We start from the raw sequence: 17,063 nt of genomic DNA, 5'->3' as shown, positions 1-17,063 counted from the left end.
CTTCTTGATGGGCAATAAATGCTAGCCTTGCCAGTGATGCCCACATCCCATGAAACGAATAATAAAAAAAAAGTGCAGATGATCATCTTCTTCCTCATCTCGACCTCAACTCCACTTTCCTGCCCGTTCTCCATAACCCTTCAACCCATTACTAATTTAAAAAATCTGTCTATCTCCTCAAATTTACTCAATGTCCCGTCATCCACTGCACTCTGGGGTAGTGAATTCCACAGACTCATGACCCTTTGAGAGAAGTAATTTCTCCTCATCTCGGTTTTAAATCGGCTACCCCTTATCCTAAAACTATGACCTCTCATTCTAAATTGCCTCACAAGAGGAAACACCCCTCTCTACGCCTACCTTGTCAATCCCCTTAATCATATATACCTCAATTAGATCTCTCATTCTTCTAAACTCGAGAGTAAAGACCTAAACTGCTCAATCTCTCTTCATAAGGCAAACCCCTCATATCTATATCAAGAGATGTAGATAGGTTAAGTGAGAGGGCAAAAATTTGGCAGATGGAGTATAATGTGGGAAAATGTGAGGTTGCCTACTTTGGTAAGAAGAATAGAAAATCAGAATTTTATTTACATGCAGAGAGACTGCAGAATGCTGTGTTACAGAGGGATCTCGGTGTCCTTGTACATGAATTACAAAAAGTTAGCATGTAGGTGTAGCAAGTAATTAGGAAGGCAAATGGAATGTTGACCTTTATTGCAAGGGCGATGGAGTATAGAAGTAGGAAGTCTTGCCAGAGTTGTGCAGGGCATTGTTGAGACTGCACCTGGAGTACTGCGTACAGTTTTGGTCTCCTTACTTAAGCAGTGATATGCTTGCATTGGAGCAGTTCGGAGAAGGTTCACTAGGCTTATTCCTGGGATGAAGGGGTTGTCTTGAGGAAAGGTGGGCTTGACAGGGTAGATGCTGAGAGGTTGCTTCCCCTCATGGGGGAATCTAGAACTAGGTGGCACAGTTTCAAAATAAGGGGTCCCCCTTTTTAAGACAGATGAACTATTGCCCTGATGCATTCTCCGTGGTAATACCTCGACCAGAGTCGACTTACCAACCAATCAGTACCTTTCCTCATGCAGTACAAATTGTTTCTTCCTTTGAAACGTGACATTCTAGCATTTGTCCCGATGAGTGCAAGATGAAAAGCTTCAACAGCATGTCTCTTTTTCAGCAATACTCAAGTTATGTACTACTAAGCAACTATTTAAAAGTTTTCCCTCATGTCACCTTTGGCAAAATAATCAATCACTTTAAATCTGTAAATCTCAGACAGCAGCTGAAACCATGACGTAGTACAGTACTTCTGGAGGATTGCAAAGACAATGTGAAGGATCTATGGTGTCATCCTTCAGGACGACTTGCCAATCACTTCTCAAATGCAGTACAGGTGACTTTCAATTATTAGGCGTTGCAATTGGTACCTGTTCGGGAGCTGTGTTGCGTGACTGACCCCACAAGAGTATTCATTTCCTTTGTATTTGCAATTGTATCAGTTGCCAAGCATCACTAAAAATAGTACTTCCTGGGCAGTAATGCTTTGAATGACCTGACACCACATCAGTTGAAATGACACAAGGTAATCTGTAAATGGGTTTTTATAATGTAGGATAGTGAATATCCTGATATTGCGTGTGTGTATATATTTTTGAAAACTTTGCCTTTTGGTGGTGCTATAGACTAAATATAAGACCAGCTCATTGTGATTTTATAAGCACCCAACAGCATATTACCAAGATATAGCAGAGTCTTTGGGTATCCATTGCCTTCATTTATATAGTACTTTACAACATGGCTACAAACTCATGGTGTTTAGGAACTATTATGCAGACAAGCTTGATAGCCTACCAACAGCAATGGGAAGAGAAAGTATTTAATTTGTTTCTTTGAGACTCGTGTCTTCCTTGATCATGCCTAGCATTGAAACAAACTCGATGCTAGTTGTTAATGCAAAGAAAGACTTAAATAGGGGCTTTTTCCATTAGAACAATGCAGATTGCAGGGCGATATGCTCAATGTTTAAAATTATGAATGGATGGGAAAGTGGGTAAGCAGTGCTTTCCCAAAGTGCAGTCGGTACCTTGCATCCCATACTAATACTCTATTAGATCCCAAGTGGCAGAAGAGCCAGTGATACAGACTCATGTCAAACAAGCCTTCTGCTGTCTCCTTCCTTTCCTGCCTATCTCTCTCCCCCACTTCCCCATATTCTTTCCTTGAAGGTGCTGTGACTCGAGCTAGAGGTGCTGGCAGTCCTTAGGCCTCTCGCTCAAGTTCAGTTCTTCAAGTGTAAATCTTGAACCTTGGTAGGCTATTGATTTGGAGGGAGGCGGGGCTGGGTGGCTGGAATGGAATCTCATCCAAGTCTGACCCTACCCTCGCTGAATGTCCAAACACAGACTTTCCAAAGGGGGTCACTTGGTGGGAGTGGGAGCTATGGCTAAATACCCTCTTGCTTCCCTTCTGCCCAGTGCAGAGCCCTGAAATCAGTTGTATTACCCTTGCTGCTAGCCAATTTGCCATCAGCTAAACCTGTTGCCTTCCTCGTCTAAATCACTCTGATATTGGAGCAGTGCATCTAACCACGGAGGAATCCTTTGAGCGGGATAGAGAAATTATTGAACATACCATTTGTTTCTGTTTGTGAAATAGTCTTTGCATTTTTTCTGGGATTTTATGTAAAAAGTGAATCCAGAGCTTGGTACTTTAAATGTTTACCCATTGAACTAGTGCTTCATTACTCATTTAAACATGCATTAATCCTGAGCCAGCCAGTTTGGGCTCCTTAGAACTGAAGCATCCCCAGCTATATTGCCATTGTATGTAGGTAGAGCAAAAAACAAACTTGGGCTAGTCAGACTTTTTCAACTGTGTAGTGTGAATATTTTTTTATTTCACCACAGTTTGGAAGCCAGCTGTGTTCTGCAGTAATAACTTTTATTTCAGTGTTTCCAGTGAATCTGATAGCTCATCAGTCTTGATCACAAGCTGCTTAAATATCCAAAAGCAAACTACTGCCGATACAGGAAATCTGAAATAGAAACAGAAAATGCTGAAGTACTCAGCTGGTCTGGCAGCCTCTGTGGAGAAAGAAACATTAACGTTTCAGGTTAATGACCTTCAGAACACCACGATATTGGTGATATCACCTAATGATCGCTGGTTCCAGCTCTGCCTCTCTCAACCTCTCTAGCATTTCTGTGTTGTCAGACTGCTTGTCCCATAACTAGTCCTGAATGAGTCGCTATTATCCTCCAGTTAAACTTTGGAAAGACCAAACCCATCATCTTCATCCCTGCCATAAACTCTGTCCCCTCGCCACTGATTCCATCGCCTTCCCTGGCCTATGTCTTGGGTTGAACCAGACTGTTTGCAACCTTGGCTTCCTCTTTGACCCAATGTCAAATTTAAAACTCTAACCCTTCCATCACCCTCTCATCCATCCACCTTCGTAGCATCTCCTGCCCATACCTCAGCAACTGCTAAAACCTTCATCCGTGCTTTTTATCTCCTCCAGGCTCAACTATTCCAGTGCCGTCCTAGCCAGGCTTGCACCCTCCATAAATTTTAGCTCATCTAAAACTTTGACTCATCGCCTGTCCTGCACCGTCAGCCTATGTTTGCTGACCTGCATTGGGTTCCAGTCCATCAACACTTTGATTTAGAAGTTCTCATCTTCGTGTTTCAATCCTTTCACAGTCTCGCTGCTGCCTATCTTTGTCATTTTCCTAAACCCTCCTGGAACACTGCATTCCTCCGGATCCTGCCTCTTGTTTATCCTCCATCCGTTCACCTCACTATTGGTGGCAGTGCTTTCAGCCGCCTAGGTCCTACGCTCTGGAATACCCTCCCTCCTGAGACACCTCCACCTCTCTCCTTTTAAACGCAGCTCTTTAACCAAGTTTTTAGTCAGCTTCCCTAATCTCACCACCTTTGATTACATGTCTCTGAAGCAGCTTGGAATGTTTTCTTTGTTAATGGCACTATGTAAATGCAAGTTGTTAAATTGTTTCCCTTCTCACTGTCTGACTTGTAATTGCAGTGTACAGTCGTGCTACATGGCTTAATCTGTCTCTAGACAGAACCCTAGACAGTGTGATTCACCTGTTTTAAAGTCCAGTGCTACCTACCCCTGTATACACTTATTCTCCAAGCCTCGGCATTGGTAACTTACACCTGAGCTATCTAGACTTGTGTAAGTTGGATGTGTCCCTATAGGGGGAGAGTTTGCACTGAGAATTAAACAAATCGAAGGTTCACAGGCAGGTGCAGATTTCCCAGTAGTTTAACTTGTAATCCCTTAAACATGGTGTTGGGTGTCTGTGCATGTCATACACATGGCGAATTGGGGAAAACAGTCTAGCATACAGATGTCACCAAATAAGCTTAGAGAGACGGTCCCTAATGCTTTGTGCTTCTGTAGTCTGAAGTCTTTCCAATCTGCATAGTTTGCTGACTGAATGATTAGAGTCTGAGCCTATTTATTAGTGACAAAGTTAGACTTTCTTCACTGTAAAGAGAGACCGTTCTACCTTGGCAGACAGTACATAAGTTCCTCCAGCTCTACATCCCTCCTAGAACTCTGCATTCCTCCAATTCTGGCCTCTTGCGCCACACCAGTTTTAATCACTCCAACATTGGTGGCCCTGACTTCGGCTACCTGGGCCCTAAACTCTGGAATTCCCTCCCTAAACCTCTGCACCCCTCTGTCTGCCTTTAAAATGCTCCTTAAGACCTACCTGTTTGACCAAGCTTCTGGTCACTTGCCCCAATATCTCATGTAACTGGGTGTTAATTTTTGTTTGCTTCTGTGAAGTGCTGTGGGATGTTTTACTATGTTAAAGGCATGATATAAGTGCAAGTTGTTGCTTTGTGTGTCATATGGTCTAACCCCCCTGTTCTTGCAAAGTCTGACTTACCATGAACAGCATATTACTGAAATCCTAGTGACAACACTGCAATAAAATAGTCCCTTCCCATGTTCTCTTGTGCTAAGATTTTGCTTTCTGCTACCTCTATGTTAGCCGCAAACAACCAACACAGTTGAGGAGCCTCTCGACCTGATCAGGCTTAGTCTGGACGAGCGGATATACGTGAAAATGAGAAACGACAGAGAACTTCGGGGCAGACTACACGTGGGTAACCAGTTGGATTATTTCGGTACCATATTCTTAATCATTAGACACTCTCAGTGCAGGAGGAGGCCATTTGGCCCATCATGCTTGTGCTGGCTCTTTGAAAAAGCTATCCAATTAATCCCACTTGCCCTGTTCTTTCCCCATAGCCCTCCAAATTTTTCTAATCAAGTATTTATCCAATTCCCTTTTGAAAATTACTATTGAATCTTCTGCCACTGCCCTTTCAGGCAGTGCATTCCAGATCACAACTTACTGCATAAATAAATATTTCCTGATGTAACCTCTGGTTCTTCTGCCAATTATTTTAAATCTGCGTCCTCTGGTTACTGACCCTGTCACCAATGGAAACAGTTTCTTCCTATCTACTCTACCGAAGCCCTGCATAATTTTGAACACCCCTGTTAAATCTCCCTTCACCTTCTCTGCTCTAAGCAGAACTATCCCAACTTCTCCCCTCTGTCTATATAACTGAACTCTCATCCCTGATACCATTCTGGTAAATCTGCTCTGCATGCTGGAGATTTAAAATATCAGCCTGCACACAAACAAGGAACAGTGATGGCAACTTCTGACACTCAGCAGACGCTATACATCCTCTCGAGTGATAACGAAATGCCAAAATTTGGCAGGACGTTGACCGAGGTGCAACTGACACAATGATCTGCAGTTTCAGATGCTACTGGAACTACTTTGCATTCCCGGCATTTGTTTATTTTACAACATTTAAATCTTTTACATCCTCTTGCTGTCCAGACAGACACAGGTCTTTGCCGGAGGCTGTCATGTGTGACAGCATTAATCTATTCGGGCGGGAACGTTTATAGTTTTAAAAAAAGCAGGGTGTTTTACATTCTTGGGACATGGTGTCACAGGCAAGGTCAGCATTTATTGACCATCTCTAGTTGCCCTGAGAAGATGTTGGTGAGCCACTGCCTTGAACAACTGTGTGGTTTGTTGAGCCACTTCAGAGGGCAGTTAAGAGTTAACCACGTCGGTGTGGGTCTGGAGTCACATATAGGCCCAGACCAGTTAAGGGCGGCAGGTTTCCTTCCCTATAGGACATTAGTGAAGCAGTTTTTTTTTTTAAACGACAATCCAATAGCTTTGTGGTCACTTTTACTGAGACCAGCTTTTTAATTTCCAGAATGTTTTGAAACTGAATTCAAGTTCTCGATCTGCCATGGTGGAATTTGAATTGACGTTCTCTGGATTATTAGCCCAGCAGTTTAACCACCACACTACCGTACAGTAATAGGTACCAGAGGGGAGACGAGAATTCTTCTACGCAGCGAGTTGTGATCTGGAATGCACTATCTGAAAGGAGGTGGAAGCAGGCTCAATAATAACTTTTCAAAAGGGAATTGAATAAATACTTAATAAGGAAAAATTTGTAGGGCGGTGGGGAAAAAGCAGGGGGAGTGAGACTAACTGAATTGCTTTTTCAGAGAGCTGGCACAGGAACAATGGGCTGTATGGTTCTATAGTTATTTGCTAAAATACATATTTGGCTGAAACTTTTATTAAAAAAAATAGATACTCCCACTCTGGGTAGCTGACTGAAGTCTGTAAGATGGGGATCACTGATTTTTTTATTACAGATACTGGTGCAATTGCAAATTCCTATTCCAGGCCATCAATTTAAAAACCCTGGAGGATCATGACAAAAATAGAATTTTATTTGTTTCTGTAAATCAGTGGCCCTAATTTATTCATATTATAAGCAAAGCCTGAAGTTTTCCATTTGGATGGGAAAATAGAATATAATTCCCCAAAAAGCAGGTTAAAAGCCCGATAATTTCATGTGATTTGGTCACTGGATCAGTTTCCTAGTTTTATGATTATTGGAAAAAGCTGTGTGTCGGATGCCAGAAACATATTTTAATTTTGCTGTCATTTCCTGTGAGAGTTTGTTCAGTTGGAGGCTTTTCAGAAAATGATATCTTCAGAGAGAAACATATCTCAGCTTTCTGGAGAAAACAAACATTTAGGGAAACTGCAGGTATCTGTTGTATTAGAATACTGAATTCCATTTTGATTAGGGACAGTGAGTGCAACATTACACTGACTGCAAGAAGCAACATGGTAGCAGAGGATAAAACAGTGAAATGTTCATAGGTAGGGAAAGAACATTATTTGAAACACAAAGAAAGTGCTTTACAGCTAATGAAGCTCTTGTAAAGTGCAGTCATTGTTGTAATGGAGAAAATGTGGTAGCCAATTTGTGCACACCAAGCTCCCCAAACAGTAGTGTGGTAAATGATCAGATAATCTTTTAGTGATAATGGTGGAAGGGTGTGTTTTGACCGTGATATAGAGTCATAGAGAGATACAGCACCGAAACAGGCCCTTCGGCCCACCGAGTCTGTGCTGACCATTAACCATCCATTTATACTAATCCTACATTAATCCCATTTTTTTCCTCTCACATCCCCCACCTTCCCTCAATTCTCCTACCACCTACCTACACTAGGGACAATTTTTACAGTGGCCAATTTACCTATCAACCCACAAGTATTTGGCATGTGAGAGGAAACCAGAGCACCCGGAGGAAACCTACGCGGTCACAGGGAAAACTTGCAAACTCCGTACACGCAGTACCCAGAACCAAACCCAGGTCGCTGTGCTAACCTCTGCGCCACTGTGCCGCCGCTATTTTTGAAGACTGCACAGTGGCGCAGAGGTTAGCACAGCAGCCTCACAGCTCCAGCGATCCGGGTTTGGTGACCTCTGTCAGTGCAGTGCTCAATACTGCATCAGCAGGGCTGAGTTTAGTTGAGTCGGCAGGGGTCCTGGTGCAAGGCAGAAAAGGGGAGAGGAACCCCACCTCAGCCCTTCGGAGCCTCGCCGTGCAATTCAGTGGAGCTCGGGCACTTAACTGCCTGGTGCCATGGTCCCTGTCCCTTTAAGGACGGGGATCCTGCCTTCATGAGCTGCTGGCCAATCGAAGGGCTGGCAGCTCAGTAATATCAACAGCGCCACTGGGAGCGGTCGCCACTGCCAGTACTACACCAGGCCTGGGACCAGGCCCAGTGCTGGAGCCCCAGACTAATGGTAAGTGAGGCAAGGTCACCAGGGCCAGACCGTCAGGCCCCGGTGGTGGGGGGAGGGTGGGCATTGAGGGAGGGGGGGTGGTTTGTTAACAGAGGAGCCTTCCCTGAGCCACAGATTGCCCACGGAGGAGGTCCCCCACATACCCACCCCAAGCCCACAGGGAGGCCACCTTGTTTCACTGGGTGACCTCCCGCTTGGCAGAGGCCCCCTCCTGCTGGTGTAATTCCAGTGCCAGTAGGAAAAGGTCCTTAAGTAGCTACTGATTGGCCATTTAAGGGCCTTAATTGCCCTCTGAGTGGGAAGGCTGTCTTTGGCCTTTTCCCACCCCGACTTAAGTGCGGTGCAACAGGAAGGTGTTGGGCCCTCCACCTCCTGTTGCAATTCTGCGACACCCCCACTCCCCATTGCCATCGCCTCCTAGCCCATTTCCCAGTGGCCTATTAAATTTCACCTGGAGTTTCAGCTAGGTTATGGGCTGAAGTCTCTGGAGCAGGACTTGAATCCACGAGCTTCTAACTCAGATGCGAGTGCTACCAGCTGAGCCATGACTGCTACCTGAGGATCCTACTTTATTGTATTTAAGTTTCAGAAAAATTATTTTTTGAAAAGAAAAGGCGTGAAGTTCCACTGTTATGAGGGATGTTAAGGGTGTTGGGAAAAGAAAACTTTTTGAACAAGGGGCTGTTAGTATATGGAATGTATTACAGCAAGTTGCTATTGAAGTCAAGCTAATTGCATTTAACACAAATTAGAATCGAATTAGTTAAAGAAAAAGATTGGACGGAAAGAGCAGCAAAGTAAGATTGTAATAGCTATCCAGGGTCCAGCTAGCAATTACACAGTGGGTCAAATAGCAGCCCCTGTGCTGCAATCCTGCTGCAAGAAAGGAGACAATGCGTCTTTATGGAAAGGTACATAGTGCCAGCTTATTCTGTTCTCACAGGTGGGTTATTAATTGGCCTGCCTTGGTGTCGAGCCCACGGTGAAGCCAGGCAAGGGGTAGGAGCAAACATAATGCATTCTGTCCATCTTTCCATTCGAAATTGCTCTGTCTATACTTACTGAACCCGCCTATGTAAACTTATGCTGTAACTAACCCTCCGGCCAGTGGTGGTGTTACAGCGGTGGGAGGGTATAATTGCAGCGTGACTGGTTTACCTATGGAATTTGTCATAGAATAAGTTACAAATGTGTGCATATATAAGATTTATAATTAATATAGATACGTGTAAAATGCTGTCATTACTTTTTCTCAATAGTTTGAGTTTTCATGTCATCCTTTGCAATGTAATGCATGTTCCATTGTAAACGCAGGCCTATGATCAGCATTTAAACATGATTTTGGGAGATGTCGAAGAAACTGTCACGACTGTAGAAATTGATGAGGAAACGTATGAGGAGATATACAAAGTAAGTGTGTGCCTCTTCTCTCTCTTATTGAGTTATTGAGTCATGGCACAGAAGGAGGCCATTCAATCCATCGAGTCCATGCCAGCTCTTTAGAACAACCCAGTCAGTCCCATTTCCCCCGCTCTATCCCCGTAATCCTGTAAATCTATTTGCTTCAAGTGCACATCCAATTTCCTGTTGAAATCATTGATCATCTCCGCTTCCACCACCCTTATATGTAGAGAGTTCCAGGTCATTGCCACTCCCTGCATAAAAAAGTTCTTCCTCACGTCCCCCTGCAACGCTTGCTTAAAACCTTAAATCTGTGTCTCCTAGTCCTTGTACCTTCAGCTAATGGGAACAGCTTTTCTTTGTATATCTTATTTAAACCTGTCATAATCTTGTATGCCTCTATGAAATCTTCCCCTCAATCTCCTTTGCTCTAAGGAGAACAGCCCCAACTTCTGCAACCTAACCTTGTAACCGAAATCTCTCATCCCTGGAACCATTCTGATAAACCTCCTCTGCACCCTGTCAATGACCCTCTCATCTTTCCTGAAGTGTGGTGATTAGAACTGGATGCAATACTCCAGTTGTGGCCTAACCAAAGCTTTTGAAAGGTTCAGCATAACTTATCTGCTTTTGTACTCAATACCACTATTGAAAAAGCCCAAGATCCCACATGTTTTGCTAACCACTCTCAATATGACCTGCCCCCCTTCAAGAATCTGTACACATGGATCCCCAGCTCCCTCTGTTTCTGTGCATACTTTAGAGCTGCGCCATTGTTGGAAATCAATGACATGATCGGACAAAGTCAACATGGATTTACGAAAGGGAAATCGTGCTTGACAAATCTACTGGAATTTTTTGAGAATGTAACTAGTAGAATAGATAAGGGAGAACCAGTGAATGTGGTGTATTTGGACTTTCAGAAGGCTTTCGATAAGGTCCCACATAAGAGATTAGCGTGCAAAATTAAAGCACATGGGATTGTGGGGGTAAGGTACTGACGTGGATAGAGAACTGGTTGGCAGACGGGAAACAAAGAGTAGGAATAAACGGGTCTTTTTTCGAGTGGCAGGCAGTGACTAATGGGGTACCGCAGGGATCAGTTCTAGGGCCCCAGCTATTCACAATACATATTAATGATATAGATGAGGGAATTAAATGTAATATATCCAAGTTTGCAGATGACACAAAGCTGGGTGGGAGTGTGAGCTGTGAGGAGGATGCAGAGAAGCTCCTGTGTGATTTGGACAGGTTGAGTGAGTGGGCAAATACATGGCAGATGAAGTATAATGTGAATAAATGTGAGGTTATCCACTTAGGTGGCAAAAACAGAAAGGCAGATTATCAAAACAGCGATAGATTGGGAAAGGGAGAGGTGCAGCGAGACCTGGGTGTCCTTGTGCACCAGTCGCTGAAAGTAAGCATGCAGGTCCAGCAGACAGTTAAGGCAAATGGTATGTTGGCCTTCGTAGCAAGAGCATTGGAGTACAGGAGCAAGGATGTCTTGCTGCAATTGTACAAGGCCTTGCTGAGACCACATCTGGAGTATTGTGTGCAGTTTTGGCCTCCTTATCTGAGGAAGGATGTTCTTGCTATGGAGGGAGTGTAGTGAAGGTTCACCAGACTGATTCCTGGGATGGCAGGACTGATGTATGAAGAGAGATTGGGTCGATTAGGCTTGTATTCACTAGAGTTTAGAAGAATGAGAGGGGATCTCACAGAAACCTATAAAATTCTAATAGGACTGGACAGACTAGATGCAGGAAGGATGTTCCTGATGGCAGGGGAGTCCAGGACCAGGGGTCACAATCTAAGGATAAGGGGTAAGCCATTTAGGACTGAGATGAGGAAGGATTTCTTCACCCAGAGAGTGGTGAACCTGTGGAATTCTCTACCACAGAAAGCAGTTGAGGCCAAATCATTAAATATATTTAAGAAAGAGTTAGATATCGTTCTTAGGGCTAAAGGAATCAAGGGATACGGGGAGAAAGCGGGAGCAGGGTACTGAGTTTAGATGATCAGCCATGATCGTATTGAATGATGGAGCAGGCTCGAAGGGCCGAATGGCCTACTCCTGCTCCTATTTTCTATGTTTCTCTTAAGTCTATGTTGCCTCTCCCTATCCCTTCTGCCAAAATGCATCACCTCACACTTCTCTGTATGGAATTCCATTTGCCACTTGTCTGCCCATTCTGCTAGCCTATCTATGTCCTGTTGCAGTCAATTGGTATCATCCTGCCTGTTTGCCACACCTCCAAGTTCGGTATCATCAACGAATTTTGAAATTTTACTCTGCATTCCAAGATTCAAGTCATTTACATATAACAAAAAAAGCAGTGGTCCCAGCACTGACCTTTGGGGAACACCACTGTCTAACATCCTCCAGTCTGAAAAACAACCATTTACCACGATTCACTGTTTTCTGTCCTTAAGCCAATTTTTAATCCAATTGGACACTGATCCTCCTGTTCCATGAGCCTCAATTTTGTTAACCAGCTTTTTATGTGGTACTTTGTCAAGCACTTTCTTAAAATCCATATAGGCACCATCCATTGCATTCCCTTCGTAGCCTCATGCTAGTTGAAAAGAGTTCTACCTTCTATCATGGGACTTGCCTATGACTTCAGAGTTGGACAGTGTGTTCCTCTACACTCTCCTCCCAACACTTTGTGCCCAATCTCTGCTGCATGAATATGGAACATACCAAGCAAATACCTAGCTCCTACCAGATGGTGCGGAAACAGGGCGAGGGGGTGCTAATATGGTCATCATTTCTGTCACACCTTCGCCAGTTCTTGGCTGAAAACTAGCATCAGTGAAGACCTGGGAAGAGGGCACCTTGGTGCTGTACTGACCAATGTGTAGACAGCTTAGGTTTTTCATTGAAACATTTAAAATTCTTAGAGGGTTTGAGAGGTTAGATGCTGAGAGGCTGTTTTCCCCTAGCTGGAGAGCCTATGCCAAGTGATCATAACCTCAGAATAAGGGTTCGGTGATCTAGGACTGAGTTGAGGAGCAATTTCTTCATTCAGGGTTGTGAATCTTTGAATGTGTTCAAGACTCAGATTGATTAGATTTTTGGATGACAAGGGGATATGAGGATCGACAGGAAAGTGAAGTTTAGATAGAAGATCAGCCATGATCTTATTGAATGTTGATGCAGGCTTAAAGGGCCATATGATCTGCTGCTGCTTTTTCTTATGTTCATCAGAGTCCCAGTCAGTGCAAGGAGCAGTGTTAACCTCTCATTTGGGTTGTCATTATTCCAGGGTTCTTCATCTCAGTGTGTCTCCAGTGGTTTAGCTCTGATTGCATCATACGGTTCACTAGTTCTTTGAACCCCTTTCCCCCCACTTTAATTCTCTGATGCCATTGCGTTGCCTCACTGTTTAAAGGCACTGTCTGTTCAACTTAAAGCAGCATGCAAAGGAAGTCAAGCATTCCAGCTTGCAAGAAGATAGCTGGAGGGTCTCAAACCTGCCTGTGTGTCACTGTTACTCATTAACCCTTTGCTGAGGGTCACAATCTCAATCAGCATTATGCCCGAGCACAACTCTATGGCACGCTGCAGCACCACACAATAATGGGCCCAGGCTCATGCCTGTGATTCTGTGCAGCTAATGCCATGGAAGGCATTGCCAAGTACAAGCCAAGCACATACTCTGCAGGGAAACCTTGAACAGAGGCACAACCAGTCCCCATCCATCACCACCCTCCTCCGCCTGGCTGAACTTGTTCTCACATTGAACAACTTCTCCTTCAACTCCACTCACTTCCTGCAAGTAAAAGGTGTTGCTATGCGTACCCGCATGGGAACCAGTTATGCCTGTCTTTTTGTGGGATATGTCGAACATTCCTTGTTCCGGTCCTACTCAGCCCCCTCCCCCAACTCTTTTACCGGTACATCCTAGGGGTTACCATTGACCAGAAACTGAACTGGAGTAGCCATATAAATACCATGGCTACAAGAGCAGGTCAGAGGCTAGGAATCCTGAGGCGAGTAATTCACCACCTGACTCCCCAAAGCCTGTCCACCATCTACAAGGCACAAGTCAGGAGTGTAATGGAATACACTCCACTTGCCTGGATGGGTGCAGCTTCAACAACACTCATGAAGCTCAACACCATCCAGGACAAAGCAGCCCGCTTGATTGGCACCCCATCTACAAACATTCACTCCCTCCACCACTGATGCACAGTGGCAGCAGTGTGTACCATCTACAAGATGCACTGCAGCAATGCACCAAGGCTGCTTAGACAGCACCTTCCAAACCCACGACCTCTACCAACTAGAAGGACAAGGGCAGCAAATACATGGTAACACCACCACCTGCAAGTTCCCCTCCAAGTCACACACCATCCTGACTTGGAACTATATCGCCATTCCTTCACTGTCGCTGGGTCAAAATCCTGGAACTCCCTTCCTAACAGCACTGTGGGTATACCTACCCCAAATGGACTGCAGTGGTTCAAGAAGGCAGCTCACCACCACCTTCTCGAGGGCAATTAGGGATGGGCAATAAATGCTGGCCTGGCCAGCGTCGCCCACATCCCATGAATGAATAAAAAAAAAAAAATCTGCTCTGATGATACTACCTTCCATGACGGTGCTTCTGATATGTCTTCCTTTTTCCTCAACAGAGGATTCCACCCCCACCCCCCACTGTGGTTGACAGGGCCCTCAACCGTGTCTGGCCCATTTCCCACACCTCTACCCTTACCCCTTTCCCTCCCTCCCAGAACCGCCACAGGGTTCCCCTTGTCCTCACTTTCCACCCCACCAGCCTTCACATCCAAAGGATCATCCTCCACTGCTTCCACCACATCCAGCGTGATGTCACTACCAAACGCATCTTCCCCTTCCTTCCCCTGTCAGCATTCTGAAGGGATCGTTTCCTCTGCGACACCCTGGTCCACTCCTCCATTACCCCCACCACCTTGTCCCCTTCCCACGGCACCTTCCCCTGCAATCACAGGAGGTGTAATACCTGCCCATTTACCTCCTCTCTCCTCACTATCCAAGGCCCCAAACACTCCTTTCAGGTGAAGCAGCGATTTACTTGTACTTCTTTCAATGTAGTATACTGTATTCGCTGCTCACAATGTGGTCTCCTCTACATTGGGGAGACCAAACGCAGATTGGGCGACCGCTTTGCGGAACACCTCCACTTAGTCCGTAAGCATGACCCCGAGCTTCTGGTTGCTTGCCATTTCAACACACACCCCTGCTCTCATGCTCACATCTCTGTCCTGGGATTGCTGCAGTGTTTCAGCGAACATCAACACAAGCTCGAGGAACAGCACCTCATTTATCGATTAGGCACACTACAGCCTGCCGGACTGAACATTGAGTTCAATAATTTCAGAGCATGACGGGTCCCCCTTTTTTATGCTTAATTATTTTTTTTCCTTTTTTATTTGGTTATTTTAGGTTCTTGAGTTTGTTTAGTTTGTTTCCACTGTGCTTACCCACTGTTTTTTTTTATGTTTGTGCTTGGAGTGCTCTGTGCTTTACAGTCATTCACACCCTCTCTTTACTAACGCTTTCAGCACACCATTAACATAACGTTCGCCTTTGTTCCATGACCTTCTGGTCAGTTATTCTCTGTGACCCTGTCCTATCAACACCTTCACCTTTGTTATCTCTTGCCCCACCCCCACTTTACTTGCTTAAAACCTTTTACATTTCTAATATTTGTCAGTTCTGAAGAAGGGTCTCTGACCTGAAACGTTAACTCTGCTTCTCTCTCCACAGAAGCTGCCAGACCTGCCGAGTATTTCCAGCATTTCTTCTCTTTATCTCTATCTAATGGCCACTTACAATTACTGTTAGCAAGTTTGGGAAATGCTCAACTATTAGCATTTTGTTGCTGTCATTTGCTGAAGAGTATGGAAAGGAGACTGAATCCCAGTTCGGTGAGGAAGGCAATAAATGAAGCGTAGGGAACAGCAAGTCTAGCATGCTACAGGTGAGAGAGTGATGGAATACGAGTGTCTCCATGTTACAAGTACCACTAACCTCATCTGTTTTAAATTGGGATTTCTGTAGCTCACCTCGGACCCTTTGTGATAACAAAAGGACTGCAACAATTCCACAACACTGCAGCATGTCTAGTTCTGCACCTGAGTTTGTTGATCAGACTACTGCAACCAATGCCACCCATGCACTGTTAAAACACAAGAATTCATAGCTTTAAATGTGCTGTATACAGGACAGGTCGATAAACAGCATCTGGCAAGTAGCCTCCACTCCCTGCAAATAAATGACTTGTCTCAATTTTTTTTTAACAATGTTTTATTCTCAATCTATCTTCCTTTCTCTCCCCAGTCCACCAAGAGAAATATCCCAATGCTGTTTGTCCGGGGTGATGGTGTTGTTCTTGTGGCTCCTCCGCTAAGAGTCGTTTAAACCCAAACAAACAATACTATGGACTGAACTTCAACCTGCAATTATAATTTTCAGTTGATTGAGAGAATACTCCGATATTATTTTTATAGAACATACCTTGATATTACGATGTGAAGGGCTCATATCTGCAGTTTCATTTTAAGAGGTGTGTTCAGCTTGGGCTCTTGAGAAGTAAATAAAGTGTTTTCATTTGAGTTAATAAAGATTAACCCTCAACTCTCAATTTTTAGCTACACATTATTCATCTACTGAAGCTAATTTCTTCTTCGCTAGCCTACTGTTGTCCAGTAAGAGCTTCTGAGTAGCCACAACTTTTAACCTCTTGCAGTAATTTTTAATAGTCATCGGCTGTCCCTTAATTCGAGGGCAACGTCTACTCAGGGTTGCAAGTTTCTGCTGTGGGTCGTCTTGTGACTGAGCAGGCCGATTTTCGACCTGCACATCTTTGGCCACATGGGGCAGGATGTCCACGAGGCAATGGGATAAAAGTGCTGGATTTGCTTCCTTTTCTTTCTCTGCCATTGCTGTGCCTCATCATTAAGACACTGGGACTCGCAGCATGATGCAGCTTGGTGGGCAAGTTGCCTTTCTGAGCAGTTGGTAGCAAGCTCCCTTCAGTCGTTAAGGTCAATGCAGCTGTGCTTCAAGGGGTGCTTCAGAGTGTCGTTGAAGTCTTTGTCCTCCCCTGGAACATTGGCCATTTGAGAGTTGAGAAATGGACCTAGCAAGAGGGACTATTTTCAGCCATGTGGACACAATGGCCAGTCATCAGAGTTGATTTTGCAGGAGTTTTGCCTGAATGCTTCTGGATCTGGCTTCAAGAAGGACACTAGCATTTGTTCAATGGGAGGAGTAATTTTAATAGAATAGGCCTCGCATACAACCCAGGTAAACATACTTCATGTGGATATTTACTGAACAAACACCTGTCACCACTCAGTAACCAGGGCAGTAAAGCTTTCCCCCTCTCTGTTTTTGTCTCAGCTGTTACCAACACACACAAAAAGGTTAAAGTTCACATGTACAACCAATGAGTATTGAGCTCACCTGAC

The 17,063-nt window shown here is 44.5% G+C and overlaps 1 protein-coding gene across 1 annotated transcript; it reads left to right on the top strand.

Moving 5' to 3' along the window:
* Window positions 1–521: 521 nt before the first annotated feature.
* On the top strand, window positions 522–16,234 carry lsm3 (LSM3 homolog, U6 small nuclear RNA and mRNA degradation associated). Its single transcript, XM_068052282.1, has 4 exons — window positions 522–662; window positions 5,037–5,147; window positions 9,516–9,611; window positions 15,931–16,234. The coding sequence occupies exons 1-4, from the start codon at window positions 522–524 to the stop codon at window positions 16,009–16,011; spliced, it is 429 nt and encodes a 142-aa protein (XP_067908383.1). The 3' UTR covers window positions 16,012–16,234.
* The last annotated feature ends 829 nt before the right edge of the window (window positions 16,235–17,063 follow it).

This window comes from Heterodontus francisci, chromosome 19 (assembly GCF_036365525.1).
Source record: "Heterodontus francisci isolate sHetFra1 chromosome 19, sHetFra1.hap1, whole genome shotgun sequence".
Taxonomy (NCBI): Eukaryota; Metazoa; Chordata; class Chondrichthyes; order Heterodontiformes; family Heterodontidae; genus Heterodontus; species Heterodontus francisci.
This window is presented reverse-complemented; position numbering and strand designations above follow the sequence as displayed.

What these genes read in the sequence shown, in the direction of transcription:
- lsm3 (XM_068052282.1), top strand. Translation starts at nt 522, where the DNA reads ATGGAGTATAATGTGGGAAAATGTGAGGTTGCCTACTTTGGTAAGAAG. An exon ending in TTGTACATGAATTACAAAAA is followed by an intron (nt 663 to 5,036) that starts GTTAGCATGTAG and finishes CCTCTATGTTAG; the next exon opens with CCGCAAACAACCAACACAGT. An exon ending in CGTATGAGGAGATATACAAA is followed by an intron (nt 9,612 to 15,930) that starts GTAAGTGTGTGC and finishes TTCTCTCCCCAG; the next exon opens with TCCACCAAGAGAAATATCCC.